Source organism: Clytia hemisphaerica, unplaced genomic scaffold (assembly GCF_902728285.1).
Source record: "Clytia hemisphaerica strain Z4C2 unplaced genomic scaffold, Clytia hemisphaerica genome assembly, whole genome shotgun sequence".
Classification (NCBI taxonomy): domain Eukaryota; kingdom Metazoa; phylum Cnidaria; class Hydrozoa; order Leptothecata; family Clytiidae; genus Clytia; species Clytia hemisphaerica.
Window position 1 is genome coordinate 107,083 of NW_027103240.1, and position 26,962 is coordinate 134,044.

The 26,962-nt window shown below is 35.5% G+C and overlaps 3 protein-coding genes across 4 annotated transcripts in view; 1 reads left to right on the forward strand and 2 right to left on the reverse strand.

Annotated features, from left to right (window-relative positions):
• The window catches only part of LOC136815450 (uncharacterized protein MCAP_0864-like), a gene marked incomplete in the record, with an annotated part of 74,246 nt that overhangs the window by 785 nt on the left and 46,499 nt on the right, over positions 1–26,962 (forward strand).
• LOC136799767 (uncharacterized) lies at positions 329–12,216 on the reverse strand. The gene is made up of 5 exons (XM_067056511.1): positions 11,836–12,216; positions 5,978–6,104; positions 3,050–3,079; positions 1,928–2,053; positions 329–1,624 (listed from the first exon to the last, which is right to left on the reverse strand). Exons 1-5 carry the CDS (start codon positions 12,214–12,216, stop codon positions 1,119–1,121), a joined length of 1,170 nt encoding a protein of 389 aa, XP_066912612.1. The 3' UTR covers positions 329–1,118.
• The window catches only part of LOC136799311 (protein smoothened-like), a 36,547-nt gene continuing 21,819 nt past the window's right edge, over positions 12,235–26,962 (reverse strand). Inside the window, exons 6-11 of one of the 2 annotated variants that reach the window (XM_067056119.1) lie at positions 19,543–19,635; positions 17,956–18,064; positions 16,346–16,525; positions 15,997–16,077; positions 15,419–15,641; positions 12,235–12,300 (exon numbers count right to left, since the gene is read on the reverse strand). In XM_067056119.1, the coding sequence (XP_066912220.1) occupies positions 12,262–12,300; positions 15,419–15,641; positions 15,997–16,077; positions 16,346–16,525; positions 17,956–18,064; positions 19,543–19,635 (725 nt within the window). In that variant the 3' untranslated portion in view covers positions 12,235–12,261. Of the gene's footprint in view, positions 12,301–14,921; positions 15,642–15,996; positions 16,078–16,345; positions 16,526–17,955; positions 18,065–19,542; positions 19,636–26,962 lie in introns of those variants that run through there. The other variant, XM_067056050.1, reaches the window with a different exon arrangement.

Genomic DNA, 26,962 nt, shown 5'->3' on the forward strand with positions numbered 1-26,962 from the left:
GTTATGGACGCAAGATGAATGTTACTTAAACGTTGTGTACCCGCTTGGATGCGAGTTGTTGGTGGAGCCGGAGAAAAACAAAACAAAATCCGATAATCGTATACAAGATTGAGAAATGAATGAATCCATTCACAGAAAAAAACGTTGAATATTTTGAACAATTTTAAAATATAAGACAAAAATATTTTTAATACATAATATCTCTTACGTGTGTATTTCAGGAACTGAGCAGAATTTCTATGCCTTTCAATGTGCCTTTTGCGGAAGAAGATATACTTAATTAATTGAAGTTTAATTCAATTGGAAAAATAGTTACTTAGTTGTTTTGGCTAAAATTATGCTCAGTTTCTTCCAAAGATGAAAAATTGTAAATGTAAGAACAAAAATGTACAGTCTTAGAAAACATAATTAAATTGAAGAATAATTTCAGTGATCAGCTAAAAATAATAACCCCCCCTCCGAAAAAGATCCATTAATGGCCCAAATTATTAACCAATGAATTGAATGAAATAGAAGTGAATCTCCTTGGTAGGATTTGAAGCCAACAAATCCTACCAAAATTGCGCCAGCCACCTGGTTTTTACACACGTGGCTGATTGAAACTAAAATTTACCACTAAATTTCGAAAAAAAATATCACTAGAAAACAAAAGGACTGCTACATTCAACCCGTCGTCAAAAATGCAGCGCCCATTTTAAGGCTTCACTTTTTCTTGCCTGAGACAGGTCAAAGATTCTCTTCTAGCCCTTCGGGCTTATACTTCATTGGTATTAATCTCCCTCACAAAAGTACGATACCGAGTACCTAAACGAAAGCAAAAACTTCGGTGTCTAAAATCGATTCATTTTTCGGTTACAGATATAGGAAGTTCGGACCAGTATCATACTGTCATTTTTAAACCATCATTACCTATATAAATATCTTTGAAAGGTCGATATTCTTTCAGAAATATGTTTCCATTTCTCATCAATAAACTTCGAGTAAATAATGGTTAAAATCGCCTTCAGGACCAAAACATTGTTGCGATTCATTGGTGAATGTCATTTTTAAATCATCATTACCTATATAAATATCTTTGAAAGGTCATTATTCTGTCGGAAATATGTTTCCATTTCTCATCAATAAACTTCGAGTAAATAATGGTTAAAATCGCCTTCAGGACCAAAGCATTGTTGTGATTCATTTGTGAATGTCATTTTTAAACCATCATTACCTATATAAATATCTTTGAAAGGTCGATATTCTTTTTCAACATTGTCAGCAGATAACAGGTCGTCGACTGCATCAATTGGGTAATCATCCCACACCCCATTCAGCCTGGATCTCCAACTACTTGTCGTCTCCACAGGTCGGCTATCACTTTCTCCTGAGAAATATCGTATAACATTGAAATCGGCATCAGAAGCTTGTCTTTTGTTGCCCAGTGAAACTAATTCTGTTGTGTTTCGAACACATTTCATGCGTATGGTTTCAAAGTTCATTAGTATTTTAGCCATGCGTAGAAAGGACGCATGCGCACGATAATTATTCTCAAGCACAAGACCATCTTCCATTGACGCAGCTTTTAGTTCCTTCACTGGAGCTTGGTCTCTTGTGTCTAGTCGGGTAAATCTCATAACTTTTCCTGATTTTAAAAAGAAAAAGAAAATATATCAGCTAGTTTAAAAGTTTCAGAAAAGTGTAGACATACAGTCAACTCGTTCTAATTCAAATTCTTATCATTCGAGTTTTCCTGAAATTACTCTCTGTAATTCGAATCAAATTTTTAGTTCCTTAAAGAACTGCATATCTATCTGATGAAATGATACTTGAAATAAAATAAAATCTCGCGAAATAGCTTTGGAAAAAAAATTAGCGAGTCTACCTAAAATTTACAAAAATTGGAACAATATTCTTCCTTCAAAGTAAATGTAATTATCTTCCGAACCTGAACATTTTATATGAATTTTTCGTTGGTCTCTCCATGGATGTATTGTGTATTGTTGCAAACCGTTTGGTATATTGAAATGTTCTTTCAAAGCAATACAGGAAGCGTTTTTACCAAGTAAAATGTCTTAAAAATAGATGATTGATTTGGTAAACGAATTTTGTGAAATCAGCTCACTGTCAATTGGATAATAGTTTAAAAACGACTTTTGAAAAAGTTTTTTTCTACTTTTAAAAACAATGAAAATAAAGAGTTTGTAAAAAAACGTTATCCAGATTGTACATGCTGTCTGGAAAAAAGCATCGAGTTTGAAAATATTATTGTGGAGATAAGTTTGTGATGATCCACGCCGAAATATGAGAAATCACAGCCTTATTATATAGAAAAGTTTGTTTTCTAAAAGGCATTAATCGATAACCTTTTTTAAAAATCCTTTGTTGGACAAAATATACATCTTCAAAAAAGGAGGGGGAACTTAAAGGCTTGGGGACACCATCCCACCAACCTGAAACGCTTTTTCGTGTCTCAACCCCATTTTTCTTTCTTTCTTGTCCCTGGGACAATGGAGCAAAATTGATTCGAATCTTCTTTTTGGGACAAAATCAGCGTGTCTTTTAGGTATTTCCCTCACTTTTTGTCCCATGAACAAAAAAAGAAACCATAGGACAAGCACTTTTTTCTTGTGTTGGTGGGATGGAGCATGTTCCCGCATGTTGCATTGCACAAACGTGAAAAAAAACTTCTCGTGTCCCCAAGCCTTAAAATACAACTTTGTGAACATACACATAAATTATTTTTACTCATAGTTGTGTTTCAGCTCGATACTTTTTTCCGGACACCCTGTTGTGGATAGAACATAAAACCAACCAAAAACGATTTAAGATAACATTTTCAAGATCAACGATCATGCATAAAAACCCCACAAAGACCTTCCCTTTTCACAAGGAAACCTGGATGTATCTTTACATTGCATTTAAAAAAAATAGATTTCAAAGTTCAAAATTTACCAATAGACGTCTAGAATAATAATAATATTTTCTTTCGTTAAACAACCCACCAAAAGCCTGAAAGATCTCTATTTTCCTCGGAGCAACGAAATTGTCGCACCCTTTTTTATCTTACCTTGCGAAATCGTCGAGGGTATCGATGGACCTTAAAAAAAGAAATATAGTGAAGTTATATACACTGAAGAAGATACAAACTAGCGACTAACCATGACAATCTGTAATAAAAACCCAATGAAGAAAGAAATAAAACAAGTAATACTTTAATGGACCTACCTATTTATAAAACGAATAATTAGAATTTAATGGAAGTAATGTATAATTTTAAATTTCGATTTATATATCTATTGGAACGGAGAAAGCAATTAAGAAACACCTTTTCGGCAGTACTAATGTGCATCTATGTGCAAAAAATCGCAAAAAACTAATGAGAAAATCTCGAGAAAATCTCAAAAAACCGCTTTTTTCGGGACATTTCCGGTTCTAGCGGCCGGAAAAATTTCTTTTCGGAAAATTGGGCTCTGTCACATTTTGGGCATTGGCATTTTACATCATTGTGCAAAAAATCATGAAAATCTGTCGAGTATAAGTTGAAAAAATGAAGGAAAACCATTTTACGCCGGTTTTCGGCTGTTCCGGCGATTTTTAAGGAGTTCCGGACTCAAAGGATGATTTTTTTGGAAATCAAACGATGCTAAGTTTTGGGCATCATCTAAAGAACATTTTCTGTAAAGAAACAATTAAAATAAGTTGAAAAAATGTGACGGAAATGTGAAAAAACGACGATTTCCGGCACATTTCCGGTTCTACAGACCGGAAAATTTTTTTTTTCGGCAAGCGGTTTTCGACACCTTTTCGGCAGTACTAATGTGCATCTATGTGCAAAAAATCGCAAAAAACTAATGATAAAATCTCGAGAAAATCTCAAAAAACCGCTTTTTTCGGGACATTTCCGGTTCTACCGGCCGGAAAATTTTTTTTTTCGAAAATCGGGCTCCGTCACATTCGAGGGTTTATAGTAACACCTTTGTGCAAAAAATCAGAAAAATTAAATGAGCCAATCTCGAGAAAAGTTGGTAACTAACGTACTAACTAACTAACGAACATGGGTTAATTTATAGGACCTCCACCCCACCGGGGTAGGTCCAAAAAGTAAAAAACAAAAGGAATGCACAAGACACAAAAGGAAGTGATAAGCTGAAGACCGAAGTTTGAGATCAGGTGCGCTAGCTTGATTAAGCATCTCCTGCCACTCTAGAGTCACCTGTCAGCTTAACAAGAAGAAAGAAATTAAAACATAGGCACAAAGTCTAACCATATAGTTAAGTATAGCAGAAAAGGAAAGGTTGAAAAGTCTAGAACCCGGTTTGGCGTCCCTTGCCCGACCGGCCGCCTCAAAGAGAGAGGGAGAAGAAATGACAAAATAATCAAGAAAATTAAACCAGCATTGCTACAGTCTACACAAGAGATAACTTCAAATTTCTGGCCTTTGAGGTTTTATGTTTAAAATGAAGGATTAGTAGGGGGAAATTTGTAAAATCGCTCGATTTTTTTAGTCAAAGCACTTGTTATACATTTTTGGAAAGCTAAGGGGTAGGGGAATCAAAATAACTTAGGTGCCAATTTTGTTTCGGACACTTTGGTGTGATTTTCGGACAAATACGACAGTCTCGGGCAAAAATCATAGGGTGAAAAATTAGTGAAAATTTTAACTTGAGAAAACGGAGACCTGTTGTATATTTTTGGAAAGCTCTCAAAAAATTAAGATTAGTGATATATTGCGAGTATAGGTGATTTCTTTACCTAACTCGAGATTTTAATCCTTAAAAACAGTGTTTTTCAGTGTTTTTCAGCCAGAAACAGCTGTTTTGTCCAGTTTTAGCGCTTTTGGTAGCTCAATATCTCGAGTTAGGTACTGAAATCACCTATACTCGCAATATATCACTAATCTTAATTTTTTGAGAGCTTTCCAAAAATATATAACAGGTCTCCGTTTTCTCAAGCTGAAATTTTCATTATTTTTTCACCCTATGATTTTTGCCCGAGACCGTCGTATTTGTCCGAAAATCATACCAAAGTGTCCGAAACAAAATTGGCACCCAAGTTATTTTGATTCCCCTACCCCTTAGCTTTCCAAAAATGTATAACAAGTGCTTTGACTAAAAAAATCGAGCGACCTCAAAAAAACGAACAAATTTCCCCCTACTAGATGGTAATATGTAGCCCAGCATTGGTTAAATCTTAAATTGTAATTAATTTACACAGAGAAACCGAAGTTTTCGATTCCACGGGATAAAACCGTGGGGAGGGGGGGGTGGCACTCAAGGTAAATGAGTGGAGCCAATCTTTACTGTGAAAGCACAGGCTGAAATCATACATCGCCCGGTGCCGACCATCCGGATTCTATTCAGCGCGCAATCAAGGCAGAGAAAAGTAACCATGACGACCATTTAAGATCTTGGATTAAGTTCAAAGTTGATATTATTTTTTTCGCGTCATTGAAAACACAACTTAAAAATGTCATCAACGCCTTTTAAAAAGAGTCAAGAATCGTAACAAAAAGATTTGGTCAATTATTTCGATTCCATTAAAGTAACATTACCATAATAAATAACTTAGTAATTACTGTTATACATTTGGGAATCATGTAGAAGATTTTTTTGAAAGAAACCAATTTCAATTACACTTGGAGATTTCTGAGGAATTCGTCAATAGTAAATATGTATATTAATACAGTCTGCTAGACATTAATATGGTAATATTTGCCCTTCATCTTTGTTGAATTCTTTCTACAGTGATTAGATTGACAGCCTATTTTTCATGGAAAGAAATAAAAAACATTTGTTTTGTTTGCAAAGCTCTTAAAAAACGAATTAAAAAATTTTATTTTCTCATTCTCAGCCTCAGCATGTTTCTTAGTTTTTAGGCATTCTGAACCTCGTTTTTCTTAAAAAAAAAACGTGTAACACTCAGGGGTAAAATTCCAGTGTTTTCGATATGAAAAACGACGTAATCTTGGCTTACGCATATCAATAATAATAATTACCAGTTTCATTGCAATGTTTGCCAGTGTATGGAGGGAAACAATGGAGACATTGATATGTTTTAGTCAAGCGGTTCGGTGAGCAAATACTTCCATGTTCACATAACAATGCATTCTGCATACAGGGATTCTGAAACGAAAAAATTCCATAATAGACCTTTTCATAAATTACGTCACGAACATCACTTGCCTCGTATTCAAACAATTACCATGGTGATCACATCCCTGGAGACATTAAATGGTTTTTTATGAAAAGAATAAGTAGTTGTAATAAAATCCGCTGGGAGTTAATCATCATGGCAATAATTTCAAAACGTGCCGTAATTTGTAAAATGTCTATCTAACTTTCTATCCTTAGACCAGGTCGATCTGGGGGGTCTGCGTCCCCCAAGAGGTGAAAAATGTTTGATGGTGGTTTTGGGTTGCTAAGATGCTATATTTTCAGGAATGAGACGGTAAATAGGCTGTTAAGGGGGCTAACTAAAATGGTAAGCTAGGTAAGTGGGGGGTTTTTTAGCCAAAATACCAATTTGTAAGGGATTTTGCTTGAGACTTGAAACACCATGGTAACTTAGAAGTGCGATTCTGCACTATCTAAAAATCGTTATTGCTTGAAACTTTCCAAATATGTTACAAATAGGTAAAATAACATTTTGAAAAAAGAAAATTCAAAAATATTTACCAGGGGGTTCTGTACCAAAGAAAACAGGGGGTAAAACACGAAAAAAACCCCCAAAATCGTATTTTTTCAGCAGAAAAGTGGTCCTACGCAAACGAAAAACTGTTTATGATACTTCAAAGGTTATGTGGTGATAGATCGTGATTGCTCTCATCATAATATCAGGATTAACTATCCACTGGGGGCTTAATTCTTTATTTTCAGGGGGTAAAAATTGCAAAAAATACTCATTTTTTGACCAAAATTCAAATTTTTGAGCTAATGTCTCGCGATTAACCCCTCAAACAGTCTAAAACTATTAAAATTCCCAATAAAAAGCCTTTAAACTAATAAATTTATCAGTTTTTAAGTTAGAAAATTTCAAAATACCTCAAATCCGGGGTAAAATGTCCAAAAATGTTAGATCTTTACAAAAAAATCACTTTTTTTCAAAATTAAAGACTACCAAAGAGACTTTAATGACAGTGCGGTTCACACAAATCAGAATTACACCAATTAGGCTCAAATTTGGTTGTAGTCAGTTTAATCGAAAGAAAAATATGACACCTTTATAGATCTAGAAACCTTTTGTGACCAATTTATATCTAATTATCAGCAATAATCAGCCTTATCTCATTACACAATGTGTTACGTTGGATTTTCAATCTAATCTAGAGAGTGTTTTCAGTTATTCAAAACGTTTGTAATGTAAATTTTGTAACATTTTTGTTAAAAGAATCTCTGAAAAGTGCCGTGTTTAAGTTATCATGTTTAAGTGCGTGGGTTGCGTGAGTTTTATTTCAAAAAGCTCCGAAAGTGCCCGATTGTTTGTACGACATCAGTTCTGACCCTGAGAGCTTTGACAGCATGATACCTCCGAATTGGAACGAATTCTTACAAAGATACGAGCGCTACGGTCAAGATGTTCGAGATTGGAAAGTCGGCAAAACAGCCTAGTTTTGGATGGTACACCTGAACATCGTGAGAATTCAGCACAAGATTCACACAGCCGTCCAAACAAACAACTTCGAGATGAGATTGCAAGCGTGGGATGAGATGCTGCCTTGCGTGGGATGAGATGTTGCCTTTCTATTTTGCATTTAACAAAACCAACTATGCAAGATATGTCTTGTGGTATGTCCAAATACACGTTTTTTTTTATAAGAACAAACTATATAAGAACATAAGGCTTCGAGGCCCAAAAATTTAAGAACATTCTAAGAACATTCTAAGGCTTTGGAGACTTAAAAACATGCATTTTCTTAAGAAATTACATCAAAATGCTCAAAAAATGCTGAAAATAAGAACATTTTAAGAACATTTTTAGGCTTCAAATTCAAAAAACTAAGAACATCTGAAGGCTTCGAAAATTTTTGACGTTCATAAAAAAAAAAACGTGTAATGAAGGAGATTGATCTGCGATACCCTGGCTTGACAGAGACCTTCAAAATGTCTGGAATTTCTGTCCAAGCTCAATCAGCTTATCCTTCCACAGATCAGCGTGGAGAACAGTCGATCAACCGCGATGCTAAAACCTCAGATAAATAATTACATTAATAGGGAATTAGGTTCAATATGAAATCTTTCCCAATCAAAATCAATATGTATTTACCTCGCGTTTGATCACTGGAGATAAATCAAATAGAAGGGTTACTACAGAAAAATTCGTCATTTTCAGGTGGAATCAAGTTTTTTGCGAACAAAAAGGACGCAGTTCTAAAATGGTGTTTGAATCGAGCTGACATAGCTAAAACAACCTCTGAATTAAAAAAGATGGCTGGCACTTTAAGATTATGTGATAAATACAAGCCTATGAGACCGTCCAAGATTCTTGCCAGTGAAAAGCATGTGACAAAAATTTTTCAGGTGGTGAAAGGGAAATACATCAATCCTTTTGATTTAGGTCTGGAGGGGCTATACAACTTTTCTTCTCTGGGGAAATGGTTGAGGAATCGTTTGCAAGCAAGATTTTGAAAATAGAAGAAGACGGGAAGAGAATGCGAGACGAATTTGAGCAGTCAAGTGTCAAAGGAAATCCAAAGAAAGACAGATTGAGCCGAGTTCCTATCTACATATTCAAGACATATTCAACATCAGTCATTAAATGTCAATATTTTGCAAATACAATAATAGAAGTAAATCGGGATATCATTGGTACCCTTCTTTCGTTTTCAATTAGAAATGAACGCGCAATTGATATTCCATCAGCTCTTGTCTACCCATTGGCTCCTGCACCTCTCAGTCTTGCACATGGAAATGGAAAACACCAAAAACGTGAAACACCAAAAAGCAGGCTAATGAAACTACTGGTTGCAGATACGACAACTAGAAAGATCCTAGATCAGATGTTTCACTGAAGTCTATCAAGAAGAAAGATAAGTCCTTTGTCATTGACCTGATTGCTGCTATTTGGACTATGACGAAATTCATTGGAGACCTGCCAAAATGGTACAACCGTATTGATATTGTTGCTGACACATACAGATCCAATTCGATCAAAGGTGATGAACGTAATGAGCGTGGTAAAGATCAAAAAGTTATGATCGCATCCAAGGAATCGATATTTCCCTATGACTTCGGAGACTTCATGAGGAATGTTGAAAACAAAACAAAATTGGTTGAGCTGATGTCAGAAGTAATGAGAAGTAATTATCAGAGAGTATTGCAGACCACAAATTGTTCGAAGGTCTATTTTTCTCAAGAAGGTGTTACGTATTGTCTTAGTCGAACGGGTGTCACTATTTCAGAGAATTTGTCATCTGATCAAGAGGAAGCTGACTCAAAGGTCACCCCTCACTGCAGTCATGTCCTGAAAGAAAATCCCGAAGCGAAAGTAATCTTAAGATCTCCATCTGCAGACACTGACATCTTTGTTCTTGCAGCATGTCTTCTAAGTCCAACCAAAATCTATCTTGACTACGGCAAAGGGAAGACACGGAAAGGGTTTTGGACAGGCAACCTTGGCAAAGATGCTGTCAAGTACAAAACATCTTTGAGTGGTTTCCACGCCTTTACAGGAAACGATTACATATAATCATTATTCTTCAAAGAAGGAAAATCAACCTGCTTCAATAAAATGAAGAAGAATAGAAATTTCGTGGAAGCTTTTCGCCGCTTGGGAGAATCATGGAATTTGGAAGAAGAAACTCAAAATTATTTGGAACGATTCGTCTGCGCCCTTTATGGTTATCCTAAAGAAACATCAGTCAACGTAGCGAGAGCAAAAATGTTTGAAAAGAAGTACACCAAAAGCAGAAAAATTATCGATATGGCCATGCTTCCTCCGTCTCAGTCAATTTTGATTCTCCACTCGAAGAAGGCAAACTACGTTAGCAAACTTTGGAAATCATCATTAATAAGTTGGTTAACAAGGAGATATTACAGAAAGTGGTTGGTCGAACGACGGATCTACAATTTGGGTTGACGAGGTAATCTTTCCCCTTAAAGTTGAGGAGATACTTTGTGATGCGACCTACAACAGCGAAGAAGCTGAAGTTGGAGAAGATGAAATTTCCGACGACGAATCGGATGAAGACGAAGATGAAGAGATCAGCTGAGGATGACGACGAGAACTAAATAATATGAAGGTGTAAGATTTGTTGTTGTTTAATTTGACATCGCTATGATTGGTTTATTATGGATAATTCTAAAGCTATTGATATTATGATAGACTTTTTTATTACGTTGTCTCAGTATATTTTTCATAGAAAGCTGTTACTTTTAGCCGATTTGAAAGTCTTATGGACTACCAGTTTTTGTCGAAAAGAAGGTGTTTTTGCAATTTTCGCCCTAAAATCAAGAAAACTGGTTATGACTTATGATTTTGTTTTTTTGTCCAAAAATTGATTTTAATTTTTAAAAAATTGTGATATTTTGTAAAAATTTAATATTTTAAGACATTTTACCCCCGATTTTGAGATATTTTGAAACTTTCTAACCTAGAAACAGATAAATTTATTAGTTTAAAGGCTTTTTATTGGGAATTTTCATAGTTGTAGACTGTTTGAGGGGTTAATCGCGAGACATTAGCTCAAAAATTTGAATTTTGGTCAAAAAATGAGTATTTTTGCAAGTTTTACCCCCTGAAAATAAAGAATTAAGCCCCCAGTGGATAGTTAATCCTGATATTATGATGAGAGCAATCACGATCTATCACCACATAACCTTTGAAGTATCATAAACAGTTTTTCGTTTGCCTATGACCACTTTTCTACTGAAAAAATACGATTTTGGGGGTTTTTTTCGTTTTTTACCCCCTGTTTTCTTTGGTACAGAACCCCCTGGTAAATATTTTTGAATTTTTCTTTTTTCAAAATTTTATTTTACCTATTTGTAACATATTTGGAAAGTTTCAAGCAATAAAGATTTTTAGATAGTGCAGAATCGCACTTCTAAGTTACCATGGTGTTTCAAGTCTCAAGCAAAATCCCTTACAAATTGGTATTTTGGCTAAAAACACCCCCACTTACCTAGCTTACCATTTTAGTTAGCCCCCCTTAACAGCCTATTTACCGTCTCATTCCTGAAAATATAGCATCTTAGCAACCCAAAACCACCATCAAATATTTTTCACCTCTTGGGGGACGCAGACCCCCCAGATCGACCTGGTCTACCTTATATTTACATCTTTGTTCTGGGCAAACTTGGTCGCTTGATTGACAGAATTTCACAAACGACCTTATCTAGGGTATCATGTGCCAAATTTTACAATCCCAAAGTAATTTATTCATGACTAAATCCTATTATGTCTCCCAAAATTATTTCATTTCTTTTAGTTAAGTTTAGGGTTGGTTATTGATGAGTTAGGATCAGGGTTAGAGCTCCCGAGAGTACACTTTTGAGGCATTTTAAGTTCTCTGGTAGGGTTTGAACTATTGCCATATATTGGATCAGTAAACTATACTATCGTTATCTACAGTGGTCTTGTAGTCGAACGGTAGAGCATCGGACTACTGCACAAGGAAACTTTCTGTTTGCAGGTTCAAACCCCTTCTGGGTCCAAATTGTTGAAAATTTCAAAATTCGTTCAAAATCACTAAAGTCACTCAGAAACATCAATGAAAGTCTCCATGGTCAGAAATCGAAAACAAAAATCAGCGAGGAGGAGTAGTGTGGTGGGAGACATTACTGGAGTTAGCCCGAAGTCATAAAACCCTCTAAATGCATATATTATTTGCTTTAAAGATTATAAATATAAACTTACCCAAATTTCATAAGCATCAAATTGGTTATCCTGTAAAATGTAAGTAGGAGAGACACGGTATACTTCGGCAGAACAGCGACATAACCCATAATGTTCTCGCCATGTCCAGGTAACACACATTGGTTTTCTCATACAAGTATCAGCACATTCCATTTTAGAGGAGCCACTGAAATTACAATCGATATGTCTACCGAGTGTAGCCCATACCTTATATCCACGAGTTAATTTCTTGAATCGCATATACTGTACATGTGTTTGTTGTCTGGTGATGTTTGTCGATTGCCACATATATGTTTGGTTTGATGCAAACGTGTGAGTAAATGTTAGTATTAACTGTAAAACCGTGATAGCGTGTAGGTTGAATGTTAGATACAGCATCATTGTCAAATAATATTTAGCATGTACCAGATGTCTACACTTCATGTATTATGAATGTTCGTCTAGAGCCTTTACATCACTTCGTAGCTTTTAAAGTAAAGTAAAGTAAAGTAAAGAAAACGAAAAAAGATTAGCCCGCTAAGTTTAGAAGTTAAGTTTAGAATAATAAAATTTCAAAAACAAATAAAAAGGGTACATAACAAAAAGAAACATCAAGAGCTCCCTTAAGCTTGGTACTCACTTATGTAAAAAATTGCGCCTAAGTGCGTTTAGCGCACTTAAACGCCATCTATGTACTCACTACAAAGTGATTTGAATGAAAGATATGGAAAAAGGAGCTAGGTGCACTTAGATGCAATATTCAAATTTCAAAAGAATTGAATAGTTTGGAAGTAATTAAAGTCTATTCACGATAAGTGTGCACTCTTTTTTCTTTTACCTATAACTTTTGAAGGAATTCTTCAATCTTTATAAATTTGGTATCGTTGGAGAGATATTTGTGAGTGGAACAATTTGAAATAAAAAAGTTTTTAAAAAAATTCTGAAAACGAAGATGAAAATGAAGAAGAAAAAAATGAAGATCTTTTAGAGAAGCGCCATAACTTTCATTTTCACTGGAGAGATTCTTTGATTTAAGAGGTCGTCACTGTGAAGAAATTTCACTAAAATATTTACTCAATATAAAGTTATGATACAAAGCTAACAAGTGATTGACCCCAAAAAACAGCAGAAAACAGCGTTTTTAGACGTCATTATTTTTGAGAATTTTTTTCAAAGTGATGACGTTTGACGTTCATTTATTGTTTTTTTTTAAATGATATCAAAAAGAATTCAAATGAGAATGAATTGGTTGAAAGGAAATTTGTGAGTGGAGTGTTAATATCAAAGACCTGAAAAACAAAGATGAATGATGAAGAAGAAACAAAAAAATAAACTATGATTTGAACTTCACTAATTGTAATTGTCTTCTTCATTTTGAATCTTCGCTTTCAACTCTTTCTTATTTTTTTACTTTAAAGGTCTTGTTTAGAGTGATACCGTTTGCTTACTGATCAATTTTAACTAAGCTTTTTCGAATTGGATTGACACAAATGAGGAGCAAGATTGGTCTGAAAGAGGAAAAAAATATTTTTTGCTTATACCAGCATAACATAACAAAAGGAAGGAAGACGCTGTCCCGATATGAAATATGTGTCTGATATGAAACGGGAACACTTATGTAAAAACAAAACATTTAAATAATATTTCATTCATGAATATATTTGACGAGCAGAAAACCATTATTTAATTCACGAATTAAAAACACGCTAAAAACGTACGTTAACGAAACGAGGTTAGTTTACATTCATTCCCAATTGAACCTGTCAGTGATCGAAAAAATAAGTTGATTTTGTTTTAAATAAGAATAATATTGATGAAGATGACTGAAAATAATTTCATGTGAAATGTAGTTTCATCGATTCAACTTAAAACATATGATTGTGAAACTTTATTGTATAATTTTGATTCAACCTTTCAATATTGAACTATTTTGATTTTGTGTTGAAAGTGACATAGTAACACTGAATGAATTGTCAAGGAGGTTCAATTTTTGACTGTGGGGGTGGCCCAATGAAAAAGATACAGGATGTCTCCACGGAAAAGGAAAAAAAAAACATAGAAATAATATTGATTCAAAAAATATTATGCCGATTCATTTTAACAAGTAGCGAATTGTACCATGAAAAGCACAGGTCAAAATCATATATTGACGCTGTGCCGACGAATAGAGATTCATCGCGCAATCAACGAAGACAAAAGTAACCATGACGACCATTTAAGATCTTGGATGAAGTTCAAAGTTGATATTTTTATTCCTGTCGTTGAAAATACAACAAAAAATATCATCAATGCTTTTTAAAAAGAGTCAGTGATAGAGAATCATAACATAAAGTCTGTCTATTATTTCGATTCAATTAAAAGTGACATTTCCATAATCAATAGCTTAGTAATTACTGTTATACATTTGGGGATCATGTAAAAGATTTATTTTGAAAGAAACTCACTTCGATTACACCTGGAGGTTTCTGGGGAATTCATATAAATAGTAAACTGCATACTGATACAGTCTGCTAGACATTAATAAGGTAATATTTGCTCTTCATCTTTGATTCTTTCTACAGTGATTAGATTGACACATGCGCGATAAAATTCCTATTATTGGTCTTCCGAGGTTAATATATTCTTTGAAAACTTAACCTCTGATACTCAGGGTAAGCGAATTGACCATTGCCAACCAACTCATTGAGATCTAACTTCCCGAGATTCGGTATTGTACCGCGTGAAGCATTTTCGCGGGAATAAATTTTCGCAGAATTTAATTTCGCACTTTTTTGACAAATCCACGAAATTAAATTCAGCGAAACACAAATATTCACAGGATTTAAAAAAACACCTCTAAAATGGTCTATTAATGGCAAGATAGGCCATTTTATAAACAAAAAGCTCTCTCAACCGCAAAATGAAACTGACCGAGACTTCCAAATTTAAAGCTGTGAGCCGCAAAATTAATTTGCGCAAATATTTCTTCCCTTAGAACTAAAAACTCAAAGAATTTGTTCAGATAAAGAGAAACGAAAATAGTCAGTTTTAGAAACAGATCACTTTCTAAAAAGGGAGTTAAATACCCCCTCCCCCGCCTGAAGCTACTGCATTGACCAGGTCCTCTGTAGCGAAATTGTTAATCTATTGAGTAAGTTCGGAGTATAGTTCTGGATCTGTGGATTAGATATCTTCATATTACAATTCTATACAGGGGTGCACTATCTCAAATTTTCGTACTATGGATACTTAATGACTCAATCAATTCAATCGAGTTATAAAGTTCATGATTTCTAACACTTTGTCTCAATTCAACTGCACTTGAGATTAAGTCCGGCTCTAAGTCCGTCCGGTTGTACGGTAAACAGTCCGCTATTATGCTATCTTTGTGTGCAGTTGTCAGTGGTGTATAAAGCCTGTCTCGTATATGCCGAATTTCGTCACTCGTCAAATTCGTCGTTTGTGGTTTATTTAGAAACTGACGTTGTAGTTCGTCGGTATTTGTCGGGTTTTGATAGACTTGAATGACTGTTAGATTTGTGGGAGCGCCTCTGTTTGAGGGTATATTATGAGCGATCGACAGATGCCCAAAAGATTGTATAGAATGAACTGGCTTTAGACTGACCTCGTTCGAGATGACGGAATTCAGGCTACACATGGTGTTTCGACGTATGGAAAATAGTTCGACAACTGATCGAATGTCGTCGGAATGTCGTCGGTTCTTTTTATCACCTTGGTGAGTGGAGACGAATAAATTGTCGGGCAACGAAAGCCTTTTGTCAGGTTGCATGAATTTGATTTTGTTTTCCTCCAATGGGTTTTGAGGGTTGATTGGTGGTAGAAACGGCCTAAAAGTAAAAAATCGAGTCGTTTTTGTTTGTTGAATTTTGTCCAACAGCGCTAAACTGACAATACAGTCAGCTCTCTCTAATTCGAATCTCTGTTACTCAAATCTTTCTTTAATTCGAACTAAAGCATTGGTCTACTCTCTGTAATTCGAATTAATTTTTGGTTCCTTGAAGATGTAATCAGAGAGTCAACTTTATTTCTGGGGTGGCCAAAAGAGTCCGAAGACCACGAAATTCGACACAATTTTCCTTTTTCCACCCCAAAAACAGCATATCATAACATCAATATACAAAATTCGTTAACTCCTTCTAGTTCCGTAGAAATCAGAGTAAAGTAAACAGGAAAAAAACTCACTGTATTTTCTTGCTGTTAATACGTCGGTACCACGCCCTTTGAAATTGCAAACGTTCTTTAGCTTTATCTGTTTCCAAATGTCTAATAGAAAATTGAGATTTCAAGAAGTCTCAGACAGAATTCAAACAAAAGATTTTCTTCTCTAAAAGTTTTCCAAAACATTTTTACGCTTTTAACGGGTGGAATTTCTAACTAACAAACCTCTGATTCGCTTGAAAAATGTCCAATTATAAGCACAGCAGGGGGGTTGGTTTGAAGTATTAGAGAGTTAAGGCAAAAAAAAAACAGTAAGAAAACAGGCAAGAGGGTTTATACGAATAAGTGTAAAATCAAAATCAGCATCACTCACCTTTTCCAAGCTTTCTTCCAGATCTTTAGTGTTCCAAATGTCCATGTCCACGAGCTCGTAAGAAGTGACATGAGGAGTAACAACAAAATATAGCAATGAAGACAAAGCAATCTTGATTTGTCAGGCGGAATACATTCTTTGGAAAGAGATGTTGGAAGGCTTACAGTTTCAAGTCTGCACCTAAAAGTAGTGTGAAAAATAATCATTGTTTTCGTCATAACGATGAGAGTCAATATATCAGCTCAGAGAATCTCAGGAATATTCTATTTTTCTCAATATGAAGACTAGGGTAAGCTTGGTGGCTTGGCATTAGCGATATGGTTGCCGGGTATGTGCGAGCCACCCTCGAAAATCTCTCAAAGGGGTACAAAAAAACATTATAAAAAAATCGTGTAAGGTTCCGAAATCACGAAATTCAAAATTTTTTCTCTCAGAGGATCGTGATTTTCCAAAATTTGGATAAAAATCGAGCTAAAATTGAAAAAAGTTTTGAGAAAAGTCTCTTTAAGTGTCCCAAAACGGTAATTCTTCCTCTCTCTAAGGGTCGATTTTCGATTTTTTGGTTCGGACCCGTCTTCTCGCAAACATAACCCCGGATGGTTACCTTCAGAAAACTGTAAACCAACACACAAAATTTAGCCATTCTACTCCCTTTTCCAGTTGTGAGGGGTTTACAGTCTCTATCACGAATTGATTATTGGAGAAGATTCTCAAATCTTGTGAACATTCACAAGGAAACTGTGTTTTTAAAAAGTTATAATTGTGCTTCTTGCGGTCTCTTAAAATGATAAACAAAAGCTTCATCTGCAAATTTTCTTCCTTGAAAGCTTAATCTACGAGTACTGAAAGCAATTAAATTATGTGTTTCCAATTGTTTATATATGATTTGTTTGAGTAAAGGCTTGGGGACACGCGAAGTTTTTTCGCGTTGGTGCAATGCAAGTGTCCCAGGGACAAAAGTGAGAGACACACAAATGTTATTAAATGTTATGTTGTCGATCTCACTTTTATTGGTAGAAAGAAAAATGGGGTGGAGACACGAGAAAGCGTTTCAGGTTGGTGAGATGGAGCATATTGCATTGCACCAACGCGAAAAAAACTTCTCGTGTCCCCAAGCCTTAAGTACCAGTAACAATATGTTAGTCCTATGGAAAATTTATGTTTTTGCATTTCTTATTGCCATTGAACGAAGTATCACAGTAGAATGTTATTCTATGAAATCAGATATTCAAGAGCTATCAGAAGACATTGATTCCCTTTCTAAAGAGAAAAATAATTTTGGAAAATCACTTGCGATTAGTGAGGATCATGTTTTTGTTTTAGCTGATCAGACAATTAATGTTTACCAGGGAACGAATACATAAACACACCCGGTGTTTATACACCTTTTCGACCTTAGCCACCAATTGCCGCGCGGGCATTTTTTTGTCCGCTTTATCCCACTAAAACCGTCTCAGTCCTTTTTTCGCACCTATAGGCAATAGAAAAATGTGTCAAAAAAGGATTGGATCGAGTTTAGGGGGATAATTAAAAAATCGTGTGACACGCGCCCGACCGCGCGACTACGGTCGAAAAGGTTGCAACAATGTCATCAATAATTAGCTACCTACCTGATATACTTGGAATGCTTCTTCTCCCATTCCTCTCTCATATTGAATTCGTAATACATGATGAACACCAGTAACGTAAATGCCACCAGCACTCCTAATCCATAGATAACTGAAAAACACAAAAGATATCCAAGTAATCTACAATCTTGCTCGAAATATTTGGCACAAAAGGGGAATTCCCTCCAAACTTTAAAACCGCAAGTGATTTTTAAGTGCTTATTGAAGTACAGTTTGGAAGATAGAGTTTCAGCATAAGACTTAAGTCCTAGGACCTTAGTATCTCAGGATCTAAAAGCTAAAAAATGTTCCAATAAGGCTGGGAATGTAGCCTGGAAGCCACTTAACCCCTCTCAAATCGAAAAATCCAATGAAGCAAAGTGGAACTACTGAAACTGCAATTCCCGCCCGACCTTTAAATTCTGAAAAACGTTAAAATACCCAAAATTCCCAATATATTTCGGCGCTGATTGCAGATAGCCCAAATAATCTTTGACTCAATTGTTTTCCACGTCAGCCGGCTCGGCTATCTGGGAAATGAACAGAACATTGGAAGGAGCGGGGATTGGAACTGGGAACCTTCTGGTTTTAAAATCCCTCATTTTTTAAAAGGAGAATGTCTTTTTCAGAGCAAAGGTGAAATAAAAATCCATATGGAACACAAAAAATGTGTAAGTGCGTGGTTGATATTCCAGACAAGCTTAGCCAGTTTCTAAAAAAACAACCCCTCAAATATAGGAATATCGAAGTTTTTAACCTACACACATTTATTTACGATACACGCTTTTTTTTATAAGATTGGTGTAAATCCATTTCATCATGGATATTCTTAACTGGGATAATCATCCTAAAATATTCTTACAGCATTCTTAGGTTAGGATCCTAATTCAGACTTCAGATTTAACATTTAGAATATACGTCTCATGCATAAAATGGCATTCTTAGCTTGAGCAGCCAAGTTCTATGATAGTGATATATTTAGCATCATAAAATTTTTTGGCCATTTTCATCATAGACATTCCTATAAAGTGTATTCTTATAAAAAAAAGCATGTACATATCTTTTTATCCTGGAACAAAAATTAACATTGCCAAAACCCGATAACTTGGAGAGGCAGGGGAATGGCTATACATCTTTTTTATGAGAACAATTCAAGAACAATCCCAAGTCTTGAATTGCTTGACTTTGCGCAAACTTAGGGTCAAATCAGTAAAAATAGAGTATGAGGCCCAAAAAAGCTCAATACTATCCTATAAGTTAACTTGTGAATAAGTAAAGGCTAATAGCGAGAAAAGAAAATAAGAGCAGTCGAGCCTTAACTAAAATTAACTGGTTGAGATGGAAATGGGCTTTTCCAGAAATAGTCCGTGCCCCTCCCCCCGTAAAAACCATATCTAGGGGATAAGCATCTTTATAAGAGAGGATATCCAGGCGGTTGAGCATATCTTTTAAGACTGGATATCAAGGGGTCTTTAATAATAAAGAAGGATATCCAAGTGGTTCAATACGAAAAATCAATATCCTATCAACAGTGGGGGTTAAATTTTTTTCTGCAAAAGTCCAATAGAGAAATAGCCTGGATTAACTCACTCATCCTGTAGAAGGTTTTGGTCAAATTTTTGACAGCTTTTGGGACCAGAAATACACTGCAATCATTTCGAAGTTTCTTTAGTTGTATTACACCTGAAAAATATAAAAAGAAGAACAAGAAGATGATAATTGAATGCAGTAGATCGCGTTTTCCGGAATACCGGAAATTTTCATTTAAAACTTTTATGGACCTACCTGGTTATCAAAAACGGCATACCGGATAAGTGGGATGGGGGAACCTGGGAACCTAAAGTGGGAACCTAAATGAACACCGGAAAAGTGGGATGGGGGAACCTAAAGTGGGAACCTAAATGAACACCTGAAAAGTGGGATGGGGGAACCTAAGTGGGAACCTAAGTGAACACCTGAAAAGTGGGATGGGGGAACCTAAGTGGGAACCTAAATGAACACCGGAAAAGTGGGATGGGGAACCTAAGTGGGAACCTAAATGAACACCGGAAAAGTGGGATGGGGAACCTAAGTGGGAACCTAAATGAACACCGGAAAAGTGGGATGGGGGGGGGAACCTAAGTGGGAACCTAAATGAACACCTGAAAAAGTGGGATGGGGGAACCTAAGTGGGAACCTAAATGAAACACCTGAAAAGTGGGACGGGGGAACCTAAGTGGGAACCTAAATGAACACCTGAAAAGTGGGATGGGGGAACCTAAGTGGGAACCTAAGTTGTTTAATTATTAATAGAATTGAAATATTTTTCTTTAAAAACAAATACATAAAGATAAGAAAGATATTATATGCAATGAAAGAAAAAACCTTTTATCATAATAAGAACACCAGTTATTTACTTTTTACATTACGGTTCCAAACAATAATGTTGAAAATAAAACAAAGGGAATTTATTTATTCAATTAGCTCAAAAAAGCATGTTTATTTATCAGCAGTTTTATAGTGCATCTTTTTGAAAGGTTCTTTTTAGTAAATTGACTTAAATTGACTTTAAACTTTAAACTTTAAACCGTCATATCTTCAAATCTAAAAGGAATTAGAAGTTCGTTCATAGCTCGATGGATAACTTAGAGCCTCTTCTTTCTTTTGCACGGATCTAATTTGCTTGAATACAGAATCTAGTAAAACATTATTTATGATCTAGTTTTTGTTCACTCTTGATGCAATACACATTGTTTTTTATTAGCAGCTCCAATTTTCGGGTCAGGGCTGGGGTCGCTTAGCATTTAACGGATTCTAGCTCGTTTTTCTTTCTGTACCAACCAAACAGTACAGCGTGTGAATACACTTCATTAATTAAAAATGTTTGATAGTAAAATAGAACATATTGCACGGCTTGCCACGTTTCAATACACATAGGCATAGATCCACGGGGGGGGGGGCACTCAAGGTAAACGACCTACCGTACGTGCGGCCCTTTTTTCCAAGCTTCCCAAAGTACACTGTAAGGGTGGAAATGAGCAAAAATGAGAATAAGTTCACTCTAAGGGTTTAAAATTTGGTCAAAGGACTGGCTTTTAGAATTTCATCCGAACAAGTGTCATGTTTTAACACTGGGTAAATTTTGGAACATCAAATATGTCCATCCCTATACCATAGCAGGATCTGTTCTAGAACAAGTTGACCAAGAAAAAGATCTAGGAGTGATAATCGATAGTGACCTGACCTTTGAAGCCCATATATTCAGTAAAATCAAGAAAGCTAACTCTATCGTTGGCTTGATTAGCAGGAGCTTCGAATTTCTCTCACCAGATATGTTTCGAACGCTTTTCATTGCATTTGTCAGACCCCATTTGGAATATGCACATGTAGTATGGTCTCCAAGGCTAATCAAACATGTCAAAGCAATTGAGGGCGTCCAACGAAGAGCTACTAGGCTAGTTAGTTGCTATAGAAACTACTCATACGAAGATCGGCTACGACTCATCAATCTACCTAACGTAAAGACCAGGCGGCAAGTTGGTGATATGGTGGAAGTTTTCAAGAACCTCCACATTTATGACGAGTCTATAAGATTAGAGAAATTTACTCCTCGAACACGCCCACGACGTCAGCATGATTACGAGCTTCAAAGGAACTTTGCTAATGACGGTATGAGAGGCTACCAAAGCAACTCTCTTTTTCACAGAAGTGTGAAACCTTGGAATGATCTAGAAGAAGATATTGTTGAAGCACCATCCTTACAAGTCTTCAAAGAGCGTTTGATAAAAGAAAGGGAGAAAAAACTTTATAAAATGTAAAATCAAAAGTTCTGTTTCATAGAGGTCAATAGACCTGCGAAATATATTGCTATAAAAAAAAAATAATAATAAAAAAAAAAAATAATAAAAATAAAAATTTAGGTTCCCACTTTAGGTTCCCCCATCCCACTTTTCCGGTGTTCATTTAGGTTCCCACTTAGGTTCCCCCATCCCACTTTTCAGGTGTTCATTTAGGTTCCCACTTAGGTTCCCCCATCCCACTTTTCCGGTGTTCATTTAGGTTCCCACTTAGGTTCCCCCATCCCACTTTAAAGGTGTTCATTTAGGTTCCCACTTAGGTTCCCCCATCCCACTTTTCAGGTGTTCATTTAGGTTCCCACTTAGGTTCCCCCATCCCACTTTTCAGGTGTTCATTTAGGTTCCCACTTTAGGTTCCCCCATCCCACTTTTCAGGTGTTCATTTAGTTTCCCACTTTAGGTTCCCAGGTTCCCCCATCCCACTTATCCGGTATGCCATCAAAAACTAATCAATGAACATTGAAACCCCATTGATACAATGAAACACATAAGACATAACTGGACAAAATAAAAATGGTATAATGAAAACATATTTATTCTATAAGGAGAAACTATGAACACTATTATAAAGACTTGAAAAAAAATAAAAAAGCTATTAGACACTTTTCTTTATAAAAACAATCCACTATCAGAAAAAATGCACAGCTCTTCGAGTATCGAAGAAATATACTATACAAATATAAATATGGGGTTAAGGGGGTCGAGACCCTTCTACACTATAAGCTTTTTAAGGTATCAAAACCATAACTCAATTCAGAATTTCTGGTTATCGTTTTATAGTATAGGCCACGACCGTATCCGAACTCTTGAAAATATGACGTGTAGTACTGTTAAAGATCATATAAACTAAAAAATTTAGTTAGTGTACAGTACCAACTAAAAAAGACATGCACGTTATACTAGACTTGTAAACAAGTCTGTTATTTACCGCGCGCAACAAAATCGGATACTGGCTAGGTATAATCGGAAAAACGTTCACACGAGAATTAGCGCGCGAGAGAGAAGGAAAATAACTTTGAAATTTGAGAATATCAATATCGTTCTAGATACGGTTTCCCGATTTTACCACTCTAGTAAAATTTTCCGGTGTAATTTTTTTCATTCAACGACTATACTAGTCTAACGTTATACGGGTCAAGCTCCTCGAAAAGTACAAGTGTCCTTTTGTCAAATGTCACAAATTAAAGCATCCTAGAAGCACTAATTCGTAATGGGAAAGAGAAAACTACTAAAAATGAACGTTGTAGCATAAGTAGAAGCTCAATTTTTACAATCGCGAATTTTTCAACTAAAAATCGCGAATTTTTCAACTAAAAATACATTCAAATATAGCACTTTTGATTCTCTAAAAGAAGCAAAAAAAAATTTCACAATTATATTTGACAATCAAAAGTTACAGGAATTCTTGTTTCCATTGCCAATTATATCTGGATACACTTTATTTTTAGGGTGAGTCGGGTCCGGTAAAAATAAAAGAACAAATCGAAAAAGTATCGCGAAATAGAAAATTAAAGTTAAAATTCAAGGTAACATATCTAGTTTTAGCAAAGATCTAAGTGCAAACTGTGTTGAAGTACTGGTATAATTTCCAAGACTTTCCAAATCAAAACTATTTACAATCACAATTGGACGAGTCCTTCAGTCGAAAAGATTCTTCCAAATCGGGAGGAACTTCTCGAACAGGCAAAACTATGGTTCCGAATCGGGAGAAACTCCCGAAAAGGTTTCATTTTAACCTATTTTGTCCTCTTTAAGTGCTTCTAGATTGGATTAGACATTCCCGATTGTTTGAACAGCTTCAAAGCATATTTGATAATTAAGCAGGATTGCCCAGGTTGAATTATCTTCCCTAATGGGAAACATCGAAATTCAATGCTTTATAGGCGAGGCGAGAGCATGTTTGAGTTTTGGCTCGTCATCGTACAGCTTCGCGTGTAATTTGGTCATTTTTTATTTATTTTCCCGAGTTTAAGTATGTGTGCTTTTCTGCGACGGAGACGGTAAGGTTCTAATTTGACTAGATCCTGAACAACTGAGGACGACGGTTAATCAGCACCTTTCCCGTCCTCGATATTGCGAGTCAGAACTGTGGGTTATTCCAAAACGCTTCAGTCACTCTACCGTCTTCAAAAGTGCAAATACATAAATTCAGTTTGAATTGCTGAAGCGCAGTTATTTTAATTTTCACAGTTATAATAACTTTTAGACGAGTGGACGACTGAATTTAAGAAATAATGTATGGTAAGGAAAACTAAAAGCCATTGTACGAACTAACATTATATTGTAACATACACTTATTGCATTATCACATAACACCTATATTACTATATATAACACGAATTTATCTTAAAGGTTTCGTTTTTAAATAAGAGTGAAATTGTTTGCTTACTCGTCAATTTCAATTTACAAGCTTTTTCGAATTGGCAAGATAGCAAGATTGGTCAGAAAGAAGAAAAGAAATTTTTTTTTTATATCAGTACAATATAACAATAGGTAGACACTGTCCCAATATGAAATATGTGTCTGATATGAAAATGGAACACTAATATAGTAAAACAAAACCTTCAACAACTCTAGTCAATAGAAGTTTGCCATTGTGCGTTTGTGAAGATAAGAGTACAAATCACAAATTTCTGTAAAGCTCGAAGGGTAAGATGGAGTGCTTTAAGCTTTTTCCAAGTAAAAAAAGTTATTGCTATTGTTATCCGCGACGTTTCTGATTGGTCAAACGCTGAAATTCTATGGTAATGAATTTCATGTGACCTAGATAGGATATCTTATCTAATCACGGCTCACTTACATCAAGGAACTTGCTTACATAAATACATAAATAACAAATACATAATAAAATATTTTAAGATACACTCAAGTGTAATAATAATGATCAATCATCGATTGAAAACGATTCAATCGATTCATCAATCGATTGAAATTGATTCAAACGATTCTTCTTTTTTACTTCTCATCATGATTAGCGTTTCTTTGAGAGATTCAACAGGACCTGCAAATTCTTCCCAAATGATCCCTTGAGACGATGATGGTACACCTCCGTTCGATCGGTAACGACCATTCAGATTGATTGGAAAACAGCTGTTCATCCACCAACCTATGAAAAATAAACGTTCCAAAGTTGGTCTTATGTTTGTAACCCTCTTCAAATCCCATCAAGCTAACTTAGAGTACACGTGTTTTTTTATAAGGATACACTTTTTTATAAGAATCTCCATGATGAAAATGGCCAAAAATTATATATTAAGAATATGCTAAGAATATCACCTTTAATGGAATTTTTCTACTCAAGCTAAGAATGTCTGTCATTTTTAGAGAATTTTCAATTATAAATTGCCATTTACCAGCATGTAAGGCTCACTCCTTTCACAAAAATGCTATTTTATGCTTGAGACGTATGTACTAAATGTTAAATCTAGTCTGAATTAGGATCCTAACCTAAGAATGCTGTAAGAATATTTCAGGATGATTTTCCCAAAAAAGTTGAGAATATCCATGATGAAATGGATTTACACCATTCTTATAAAAAAAGCGTTTATAGTTATTATGCACCGGAAGCTCTATGCGTCAAGAGTTGACAGAGTCGGGTAAGCGCAGTAGTTTCTCGACCCTAGGATAGCGAGTGCTTGTTCTTCTTATAAGGCCTGATCTGTCCATCGTTCTCTTACACAACCAAAAAAGGTTTTTAAAACAAGCGCTGTAAATTGCTAATAACTACCTTATTTTGGGGGCATTTATGTGTACAATTACCAACCTCCTCGAAAATTAGCTCCCCCCCTGATTATTCAAACCCCTCTCCCCGTTTATCAGGCATCTGAGCTGAGAGTATTACCGAAGTACTCTTAGGTTCCAAATAAACGGGAGGGGACCTAATTGCCGGGAGGTTGGAAATCGTACTTCTGAAAACCAAAAAATAAGGTAAATATAGGTTAAAATCAGGCTTTTTAGAGCGAAATAAGGGGCGAAAAGTTAACAAGCGGTGGGGCCCGTTTATTTGGAGCCTAAGAGTAGATAACAGTAAATGAATTAGTGGTCTTTCAATTTACCTGAAGGGTAATTTTGGGCACAATTACTATCTCCAAAATTATCATTATCTGAATCGAATGTGCTGAATCTCATCCCATTCAAAGCTGTCCAATCTCTCCCGTAATTTACACCTGTTTTTCTACCACTTGTTATTCTGTACTTTGTGATTTCGCCATCCACTGAAAAACCTTGATGATAAAAAAGGTAAAAACAAAGTTAAGGGTTTTGTTTTTAAATAAGAGTGATATCGTTTGCTTAGTTATCAATTTTAATTTACAAGCTTTTTCACGTTGAATTGACACGGATGTGGAGCAAGATTGGTCAGAAAGAGGAAAAGAACAACATTTTTTGCTTATATCAGCATAATATAACAATAGGAAGACACTGTCCTGATTGTGTCTGATATGAAACGGGGACACTTATGTAAAAATAAAACCTTTAACAATAGTTGAAGCAAAGTTAGTTTGAAATTAAAAATTAGTGGCAAGTGACGGGCCTTTAGTTGAGTTTGTCGGGTTTCTGTTAATAAAATGAGTTAAAAATCAAAAAGAAGGAATACATGATGGAAAACCCCGCAAAGGAACGCAAAGAAATTTGTTACCACCAGTGGAAAATTCAAACGCATTTAGCAAACAATTTACATTACAGTCGACGCTCTCTAATTCGACGTTCTACTATTCGATAGGCTCCCTTATTCGATGATATTTAAAGTCCCCGTCAACAAGAAACTCTCATAAACGACGCTCTCTTATTCGATAAGCTCCCTTATTCGATGAAAATTCAAAATCCCCTTGAAGATCGAATTAGAGAGCGTCAACTGTACCTTCAAAATGTTCAAATCTTGTATTGCCAATAAATCGTTTAGCAAAGATGAGAACTTCGACAGTTGGTTTGGATTTGGTGAATTGATGAATCTTCTCCAAACCAAGCCAGTGGTTACCATGGATATTACCAAATCCAACCTTGTAGTCCAACCATGATCTGTAGAAATCGACAAACCCGTCTTTACGGCGCTGGAAAACTGTCCATCCTAAACAAAACAATAGAGCAAATTACACTGAAAAATCGGTATCATTAAAGATAACTTAATGGAACCAATTTTCGCGGTGCAGTTTGGGTTTCTACCGTAAAAGTTAGCT